Source organism: Colius striatus, chromosome 3 (genome assembly GCF_028858725.1).
Source record: "Colius striatus isolate bColStr4 chromosome 3, bColStr4.1.hap1, whole genome shotgun sequence".
Taxonomy (NCBI): domain Eukaryota; kingdom Metazoa; phylum Chordata; class Aves; order Coliiformes; family Coliidae; genus Colius; species Colius striatus.
The window spans coordinates 60,503,152-60,513,861 of NC_084761.1; the positions used below are offsets into that span (position 1 = coordinate 60,503,152).

A 10,710-nucleotide genomic window follows, 5' to 3' on the forward strand; every position below is an offset into this window, starting at 1 on the left:
TCTGCATGTATTCTTAACTTTTCTTACAGGAGATAAGGGTTTTAACAAGATAGCTGCATGTTCCTTACATATAACAAGTAGATATGTAATAAATAGATTGAAAATGTTGAAATAAGTCAGTTAAATGGTACTGTCCTTTTAAGAGCCAGTTCTGTCAAAAGTTTCTTTTAAACTCTGAGTTTCATGAGTAGGCATATTACAGCAATTCCTAAAGAAAACCAATTTTATAATGAAACAGAATGCACTTACTAGAGATTCTACTACATTTTATTGATCAAATAATGAATTATATCTGTTTTAAAACTAGAGGATGTGTTCTTATATATATTTTCAGGTCATAGAGGATAATTCTCAGATTGAGTTCCTAAAGAGTCAACTTGCTGATTGCCAGGAAAAGCTTCATAAATTAGATTGGATTGAAGATAAACTACAAGTTTTAGAAGAGAAACTGAAAGGAAAGGTGATCATAGATGAGAAAGACTGGAATAATTTGGCAAGTCGAGTTTTGCTTCTTGAAACAGAGCTGTTGTTGCAATCCAGAAAGGTATGTTAGCTTCTGTTTTTCTTCTATGAGAAAAGTTGACCAAACACAATGTTGTCAGCCCATTTCTGGTCTTCCTGCCTCACAGTGTATGTTGGTGGATTTTTTTTAACAGTTAAGTTCTGTTGTTTTCTCATACTGTATGAAGCAAAGCTCTCCATTGGAAATAGTTTCTTTGCAGGAACAGCAGGCATAGCTAAACGTACTTTCATTAGTAGTGACTATGAGGTTTTTATTTTGTTCTGTTCTGTATTATTCTGAATTTCCTATACTGGCCTGCAAATGTTGTTGCTGTTGGTACAGTTGAATATCTGTTTTTTAATTGCCCAAAGTTTAATCAGATACAGATGTTCCCTTTGGTAGATTAAATCTTCCATTTAACTAACACTGACAATAATAGATGGCATGGTCACAGGATTAATGGGAAAGGTAGTTCTTAGTTTAGTCCTATTCATAGTTTGTGGCTCTTAGAAATTTCTAACCTAATGAATGATCTTTCTCCTTTTTACATCCCCCTTCCTATTTCTTGTTGATGTTCATCACATTTTAAAATGTGTGAAAGTGCTGCAGTACTGATGTGGCTTCATTGGCATATTTGTCAGAACAAACCAAGTATTTTGTTGCATTAAGACTCTGTTGCACGAAGACTATTCTTTGTGATGTTGAAAGGTCCTTGTATTTCATGTATGTGCACATCTAAGTATTTTGAAGTGCAGTGAACTATATCATCAATTTCGTGATCATATGCTTAAAGTGTATTTGCATATATATTTTGTGTATCCTTCAGATGCTGTCAAATGCTTTCGAGAAATTGAAAACCTTTATGGGAAATAGTTGATCAGTGTTGCATTTTTCTCTGTAGTTGTGAAAATGTTGAATTTACTTTTGACCAGGAGCTTTATGTAATGTTGCTGACCCAGCAAATTTGAAAATATTTATCAGTGGACACACGTCCAAATAACACCATCAATCACACTGTTTTGTTCTGTTATCAGTCTCAAGAGGCCTCAGCTGAGAAGCCATAAACAGTTTTGCTTCTCTTTCAAGTGTATTTTTTTCGAGATAATTATTACATTTACGATGGTAGCATTGTGTTTCAGACTAGACTTGTACTTTTATTTCTCTGAACTGGATTTATTGTTACTTCAGTAACATATTTATTATACTTCTTCAAAGGTTTGAAATAGTATTTGGGAAATAATTAACATTAAAAACACTAAAAAATTTCCAGGAAGATAGTGATATTTCTGTACTGCATATTACTGGAAAAAGTCATCTGCAGAAACAAGTTTGGATGCAATTTGCGTGTGGTATTATTTCTCGTCTTTTTTCAAAGCAAAATAAGATGGGTTTTATATTTTAAAGTCTTCAAAACCCTATCTTTTTTTTTTTTTTTTGCAATAGGCATTTGAAAACTGCCAAGAAATAATCCTTTGGGTCAGGGAAGTGCTGCTGCTTTGTTTCATGAAATTCCATCCAAGTTGTGCTTCACAGATATAGAACTGATTCAGAATGACTTCTTTCTTCTTATTCTTACATTTTTCAGGGAACTTTTGGCATCTAGCCAGCATAGCAAGAACACTTAGATCTGTCTTGCACTGCTGCCAAAGTAGCAGCAGCTGTGCATTGAGCTCTGAGAAAGTCTGAAAGCTACTAAATCTATTTCAATGAAAGGAATTGAGCAGAAATAGACAGTGCAATTGTCTATATCTCTACGTCTATATCTCTACATCTATATCTCTACGTCTATATCTATATCTAAGATGTATTCAGTATTACTTTTTTTCCAGCAGTGTGTTTTTTACAAAGTGCTATTTCTCCCTTGTTCACTTATTTGAGTATAATATTCCCCTGCTGATAATCCAATACCTAAAGTGATATACTACCAAAGGTTCAGATTTCAAATCATAATGTAAGTCTAAATGTTACTCGAGTGTTTAATCTTGAATTGGAAAAATGCACTCAAAAGCATTTATTATTACTGCAACATTTAATTTTATTTTCTTCTATATGAACAACCTTTTCTAAGCTAGATTGAGTTATACTGAGAACCTTTCTTAAAAGAGCTTGGAAAACTAAGCTTAAAATAAATTTTGACTTCTAAGCGTTTAAATGGAATAAATTTCAGTTCCTCTGAAATCATCGTCTGATTTTTTAGGACTGAAGAGCTGAATTTCTGAATATCAACCAGAAGTAGAAGATACATTTATTTTATTAATGTAACAATAGCCAATGTTAAGATGTTCTTGGTCTGTGCAAACAGTTACAAACTGATTCTTCATTCTATTCATGCAAGTTACAAGTACTATGTTTTGAACTGAGCGAACAGCAATATTGACATTAAAAAAAGCCTTGATGAGACAGACTGTTTTTTTTAATGCAATATATTTAGGGAAATTTTGGATTTTTTGGTTCTGTAAAGATGCATGTGCACTGCCAACATATTGGGATGGTTTAGCAAGTGCATACATAATTAGTACTTAAATATGCTTTTATTTAGTCAAAAGATGATTTAAGCAGAGTGTATGGTGAAAACACAGTAAACTTTTATTTCAGAGAGACTTAACACCAGAGTTCAGCAATACGAGTCATGAATGTACTTCCAATAGGATTCCAGTTTCCTCTGGTGAGTATTAATGATTTTTATTAATATCAAATGCTAAACACTTCTTACTGACCTTGACTAAAATAGTGTTTTTTAAGTTTTTTAGGACAACTGCAATTTAGTGACCTCTGAATTAGAAAGTAATCTAGTTGTTTCATGTTTATAATCTTTAGATGCTTTATTTACTGAAATAATTTAAAAAATATTAATGCAAATATATAGCATAATAATTAGCAGTTACAAAGAACTACTGATAATCTCAAATTTAGGTGCTGTAGCTAAAGCTGTGAAAAAGAATGCTCTCTGCACTTTCAAGCAGTCATCATAATGTTTTAAAGATAAGCACAAAAGGAAATATATTATAGTATATTATCTCATATCTCATATCATTTATCATCTCATATCATTTATCATCTCATATCTCATATCATTTATCATCTCATATCTCATCATTTATCATCTCATATCATATCATCTATCATCTCATATCATATCATCTATCATCTCATCATCTATCATATCATATAATATAATGTCATATCACATCATCTGTCATATCACATCATCTGTCATATCACATCATCTGTCATATCACATCATCTGTCATATCACATCATCTGTCATATCACATCATCTGTCATATCACATCATATCATATAAAAATGATATCACATTTAGGATATCTTTTTGATAATGAGACTTGTATTGTTTTTCAAGTCACTGCTGAACATTCTGTATCGCTTCATCCCTCTTGAAGCAGTTAGTAGCTATCCAACTAGCATTTCAGCTAAACTTTCTTATTTTGAAGAGCAAGAGAAAATCTTTCTCTTCCATTTCTGGCTTAATTTTGATAATATACAAGAAGTAAATGAAACAGCCTTAAGTGGGAAAGAAATTTTAAACATTCCTCAGGCTACAAGTAATTCTCTCTTCCTCAAGGGTAGCTCTTTAACCATTACCTTGCATCATTATTAATTTGGCCTGTTTCCCCTATGGCAGCTGTTATTCCTACTGCTAGTAAGTAGTAAGGAAGATGTTCTATTTCCCATTAGACATTTTTCTCCAGTGTTTTTTGAGCTGTTGCATTGAAATGAAAAGGGAATCTCAGTAATCCAGTTTCCATGGAAATTAGGAAGGCAGTTTCTTGGTTATAGCAAAGTTTGCTTTAATTTTGAAGTCTCAGAAATAGGACTTTCTTTTTGCAGACCTTAGAAAGCTTGTAACCTATTTGCTTCCTTTCATAAGTTTAGTGGTGTGTTACTGACACTTGAGGACTTTTTAGTCAGCAAGCAGGCCAATGGTCTTTAAAAGGGAACGTTCATGTTTTCAGACTTATAGAATTCTTCTGTATTTATTATTCCTATTTTCCTAAACTATGCCTCAGGAAATTTTAGGCAATTAACTTATGTGGCCAGTCTTAACACTTCTGAGATACATAGTATTCCGAATGCTTTGATGCTATTTTTGGTTGTAGTGCTTTTCAGGAATAACAGCTGTACAGAAGTAGAAAATTTTTAATTGATTAAAAAGAATATGATTCTAAATACAGACTAGTGTAACTAAACACATTCCAAAGGAATGATCCATAAATAAAAGTAAGGATATGGGAACATTTTTTCTCAGAATGCTACATTTTCTTTCCTGACAATAGTATTCTAAAATTGTGAAGTGTGAAAGCGTCTCCAGTGTAAAAGAAAAGTTTGTTTCTGCTGAATGATTGCTAGACCCATCCCAGTGGGAGGAAGAGCTAGAGAAACAGCAAGAGCTTGATACAACTTTTAAGCTAAGCAAGAGGTTGATGATTTTGTTTATATTTCTTCTGCTTATAAGATAGGTTATTTGTCTTTAATTTGTGATACGTTTGAACTGGCATTTTATCATAAAAATAACGTAAACTCTTTGAAATTAGTTAGGTATTTGACCCAGCAATTAGACTTTTAGGTGTTGTTTTTGCTGTAATTGGTATAAAGATATCATTCCTAGTAATGTTTTGGAGTTTGTCTTGTTTGTATTAGACATAGCACACTGCACTTTACTTTGAGAAAAGGAGAAACCTATTTTGGACGCTTACCAGTGGCTTTTCTTTTTCCCTCTCTAAACAATGCATTCTTTTCTGTTATTATATGCTGTAAATCAAGCTATTTGATAGTTGACCTTGCAAAAGGCAAAGGTGACACAAACCCGAATATTTCTCCACAGATACAGAGAGGAAGGAGGAGATGCCAGAGAGTCTTCATCGGTTGTCTGGATACAGTTCACTGTTATCCACAGACCCATTTCCCAAAGCCACGACCATTAATTCTCATGATCTGACAGACATTTCAAAGGTAAGTTAAACTGGCAAATGCTTAGTTGATTTCCTTTCTGAGGTCAAGAGAACAAGTAAGCACTAGTTTTAGTTGTATATACTTCTAGTAAAAAACAAGGAAGCTGCAAAACTACATCTAGGTCTGTCTCATAAAAATGCTTTTGATACGTAAACAGTGCTTAAAGTTGCATTTTCTTTATGAATTTTTCAGGTTGTAAGTCCTTCTGAAGAATGTTAACTTTGAAGAGTTCACTAACTTTGTTGCTTTTAAATTGCAGGAGACAAGACAAAGAATGGAAAGGATAAATAAAATGTAAGTAATAGGAAAGGGCATCAGGAATTCATTTCCCAGCAGGGAGCTGTACTGGACTAAGGCGTACAGGGAATATACATATGTATTCCAAACCTCAAAGGTCTCTACATCAGGTGTGGCATTTCCTTATGACTCCACTGGATAGTAAATCAGCTTACAGTTCTGTATTTGTGAGATGAGTCACTGTTTTGGCTTCTAAAAAGCCATAGAAAGCATTCTTAATAGTACTAACTAGTGATTAAGGAGTGTTTAGAATCTGGTTGACAAGAAATAGGAGTAGTATTTATCTTCTGATAGGAATTCCCTGGTACTTGCAACTTTTTTTCACGAAACATAACTACGATATCTTAACTTTGTGTTTTATTATTTATGGAAAAGTAAAACCAATTTCAGCCTAAGCATTCTGATAATTGACTTAAAGTGTATTTGGTACTACTGCTAAGATCTTTCATTAAATTATTCTTTGTAAGAAATATTTTTATTACACTTGAAGAGAAATGCATTGCTGTATAACGTTTCTTTAGCAATAATAGATTTCTGTTCTGTAGGTGCCTGGCCACAAAAAATCCTCATAGCCTTTTCTGTGGTTTAATTTTATTGTGTGGGTTACTTATTTCTTTGTATATAGTTAAGGTTTATTTATATGTGGGTAGGCATTTAAAATACAACCAATTTCAGAGGAAAAAGCAGTGAAAGGTAACTTAAGGTTTGATCCTGCTTGCTAGTATTTTGGATTCATTAGAAAGTTAAAGGCAAGTCAGTTATTTCTTACTGTATTTTAATGTGTGTGTAAAAAAAAAAAAAATTATTTACAGAATTGAAGCAACTGCAGAATTATTGAAAACATCAAGCAACACTTCTGAGACCACCTGAAAGCAGAGGCCTTCAGACCAGATCTGTTGTAGACTTAGAGATATCAGAACTTATATATTTGTACAGCATTATATTTTTTAATATATCTAATAAAGAATCATCACTTTTATTCCTTTTGAATTAATATTTTCTAATGCATCTGTCTCGTGATTTCCCTCCTCCTGGCCTCAGTTTTTGGTTTTAAAGACTGTCCAAATAACTTCCCCGTCCCCCCACTCACTGCTTTTGTGAAATGAAGTCATTACAGCGGTGTATTTCTGTGGTGACGTTTGTTAGCAACGTGCTAAGTAATATGTTTTTTAAAGTGCAGGCTTGAGGACTGTGGTTTACATCCTGTTAGAAACATTCCAGCTGGGACTTGCATACTACGCCCAAGAGGCTTTCTTACATACCATCTTACCATCTGTACTGTTGAATAAGTCTTAATGAAAACTTAAATATACAATTTCAAATAGGTACCTTTTTTGCTGTGGGTTTGTTTTTTAAATATAAATTTTCTTGCAGAGCCATAGAGCACTGACACATTATGACTTCCATTAACACTGACAAAGTGAGGGGCAGTTTAATCCTAAACACTAAAATGTGTGACTAAGTCCACAGACTTTGACTGCAAGAGATGTGTTGAGTGTTTTAGTACTCTTACCCAGTGTATTTTAAGACCAGCAGCACAGATGGAGGCCATCCAGTATACAAAGACACAGAACATTTTTATGATTTGAAGCCGCCTTAAAATTTCTCTTTAGACATAAGTAGAGGTCAGTCTTCAACACACGTTATACAGTCAAACCTAAAAGTGAGGTTTGATAAGACTAATTTATTTAGGGCTCTTTGTAAATTAGTAGCTTATCATATTAAGGTTTCTTTGTGGTGTAGTACTGACTTCTCTTAAAAAGATTTTTGGAGTTTGATATTTCAAAACCAGTGGATTTTTTGGGGCAGAATTTGCAAATAAAGATGAAAGCAGCTGTTTGACATAATGCTGTAAAAAGTTATTTATATATGTTAACAATAATTATGATTTCTTTTTTTTTCCTATAACCATATGGATTATAAATTGATTTTCACATACACACATACCGTGATCTATTATGTTTTGTAAACTTTAGTTGAAGGTTTTTGGACTTGTGCAGTAAAGCTTTTAATTTTTTTGTTTTTTAACAGTTGGAAAAGTCAGATGTTGTGAACATATTTTTGTTCCTTAATTGAAAATAGCCCTTGCAAATCACTCTTTATTATCTTGACAATGAAATGAAGTGAAATTTTCTTCTAAACATTAGAACCATTCAAAAGAAAAGTAGGTGATATTTTCTAAAATAATATTACAGCACCACCTTGTGGAGATCTTTATACAATGTAATTACCAAAAAAGGAAGACAGTATTCCTCTACAGTTAGCTATTTCTTTCAACTGGTAATGATCAAATATTTTGAAATATTACTTCTCTTTAATTTTTTCATCTTTGCCTTGGAATCTGAGATGCTTTTATGTTGAGATAATTATTCTTTGTAGATGCTTGATAATGTTTATGTCAGGAACCAGAACAATGAATCTGTTCTTTGTTAATGTTATGGCAAATATGAGACGTGTTAGTCAATATAAATTATTCAAGTCACAAGGATTTTTCATTGTCATCAATCAGATGCATTTAAGTGTTATAAAAAGGTTTTTCTGTAACCTTGTAATTTAATCTCTTTCTAATACTGCAAAAATGAAAATCCAGAGTCTTTCAAGTATTTCCATCTTCCCAAAGCCTAAATATAGTACTTTTCTCTGCACAACTGGAGTCAACTTTTGTAGTTAAAGGCTTTACTTCTGTTTTCAGGACCAAGCAGGAGCTCACTGTGATCAAACTGAAGTGAAGAGTGTTTTACTGTTAAGGAAGCGAGACTGGTTTTCTGAAGATCTTTCTCTCATATTTGCTTTCTTTTTTTAAGTGGAATTTGATTTCAAAAATAATACCATCCTTTGAAATAGAAATACTCATAGTACACTCAAATCCTCCTTACGTGGTTGATCTACTCTTTTTTTTTTTATTCAGTTCTATTCAGTTCTAGTAACAGTAAGTCTCAGTGAAACCATCAAAGCTGAGAAACACGTGTCCTGACCAAAAATAGTTTTTGAATAATTATTGCTGCAATGCTACTTCAAGCATTGTCACAACAGTTAAGAGTTGACACTCTACATGTGCAAATGCTTGCATGCATGGATCTTACTGAGTGACAGGAAATGTTAGATACCTTCCAAAACACAAGTTAAATGAATCCAGAGAGTATTCCTAACTATAGTTTCTATCGTGCCTAGCTCTGTCCAATGACTTGGGAAAAATTCTTCTTGTTAAAGATATATGTTCTATTATTATAAATCATTTATTGAAGTACTGTTCCTTAAAGTTGATGACTTTACATAATAGTTTAACTATTAATAATTTTATAATTGGAAATGATATTTTGTTAATCTTCAAAGGAATAATTCCACCTTGTGTAACTGAAAGTATGTATGCACGGTGTGAGATAATACAACATAATTGCATGAGAATGATAAAACTGAAGCTTCTACAAAAATATACATAATTTTTTTAGCAAGATTCTAAATGTGTTAAAATATACAGGATTCTCAACAAGAGACTTTTTTACTGTCTTGTCTAACATCACTATTCACTTTTATTTGTTCACTGAAATGAAAACATGCTATAGAAAACATAAGAATCCTTTCACCTCAAATCTGTAATATTGAAAAGCAGCCTGATAACTTCTTCTGGTTTATGTGTATATGCTGCATGTTGTTGAATTCTAATGCTCTTGAGTCATAAACACTAAGAAAATTATTGCAGTTATGACATTAGAATGTATTGTGGGTCACTAAAGTTTGACTGTACCTAAGTATGAGGCACACTCAGTTCAGTTATTTCTTGCTTGTGCTTAACTTGGAATTGTTTTGCATCGTTAGAAGAATATTCAAAGCTCAAACCTTTAATTACTGTGTGTGACATATTTTTTGTAAGTATATCCAATTTGCTTGTGCATATTGGTGGAGGGTTTTTTTGTGTTTATATCCTGATTTATCCTTGTATCTCATGTAAGACTCAATTCAATTTCTAGTCCAACAGCAAAAATAGTGCAGAAGAAACCTGAACTGAATTTTTTTTTTTAAAGCTTTATTTTCTTTTAAATTTGCCTGATAGAAAATACTTTTTATCTTGAAATCACTTTGTTTAGGAGAAAATCTCTCATGCAGTTGGCAGAACTGAAATCTAGACTGAGGGGAAGTAGAGTACTGGTATTTTTCTTTTGTCAGTCTAACAGTGATGAGTAGAGCCACATTGTATGAATTATAATTTTTTTTCCTGGTCATTTGGTATGTTTATTATATAGTTTTGTAGAAATATTCCAATGTGAAAAGTACTGCATATATATTAATGTTAAAAATTGGGGGGTTTTTGTGTTTGGTTTTTTTTAGCTTAAGCGGTTGGTAGTAGGAAATAGTGTTGTGACTTCAATTTGGCTGTACCTGATGAGAGTGACAGTTTCCTTCTCTCCCTGTGGAAGATCAAATAGATGATAATTCTTTCAAAAAGGATACTGTTACAAAATTTTTAAAAGTATGTTTTGAATTGTGGGGATAGCTGTCTGGTGCCCTTATAGCTTCACAGCAAATTTTATGTGTTGCTAAAGTTGCTGCTACAGCCGGCAATAGAACTAGCCTGTAAGCTTAATGCTCATACTGTAACCATTTTTTTCCTAATGGTTGTTTTGTTCTTTTTTTTTTTTTTTTTTGGCCCCCCTTCTGTTCTACATTGGCTTTTTTTGTTTGATCTATTGTATCTATTTTTATTTTATTATAGAAATGAAAAACTAAAATCAAGAATATGGACACACTGAGGTTTGAAAAGTGCATTATTGTTTTGAAAAGGTTACTTTTCTTTTTCTCCAGATAAGGTGATCAAAATGTGTGAGAAACTACTTATATTAGTGGAATTTACTTAGTTACTTTTATTAGCGATGCTTAAAATACTTTATTAATCATCAGTGAACAGCAATGAAATCAGCTTTTTCTGTCAGCTGATTGTCTTG

At 32.5% G+C, this 10,710-nt stretch overlaps 1 protein-coding gene across 10 annotated transcripts in view; it reads left to right on the forward strand.

The window, feature by feature from the left end:
- The window catches only part of CEP44 (centrosomal protein 44), a 14,330-nt gene extending 7,570 nt beyond the window's left edge, over positions 1–6,760 (forward strand). For 9 of the 10 annotated variants that reach the window (XM_061992768.1, XM_061992769.1, XM_061992766.1 and 6 more), the window contains 5 exons: positions 335–544; positions 3,098–3,167; positions 5,346–5,473; positions 5,733–5,767; positions 6,583–6,760. In XM_061992768.1, the coding sequence (XP_061848752.1) occupies positions 335–544; positions 3,098–3,167; positions 5,346–5,473; positions 5,733–5,767; positions 6,583–6,640 (501 nt within the window). In that variant the 3' untranslated portion in view covers positions 6,641–6,760. Of the gene's footprint in view, positions 1–334; positions 545–3,097; positions 3,168–5,284; positions 5,474–5,732; positions 5,768–6,582 lie in introns of those variants that run through there. The other variant, XM_061992771.1, reaches the window with a different exon arrangement.
- Positions 6,761–10,710: the final 3,950 nt, after the last annotated feature.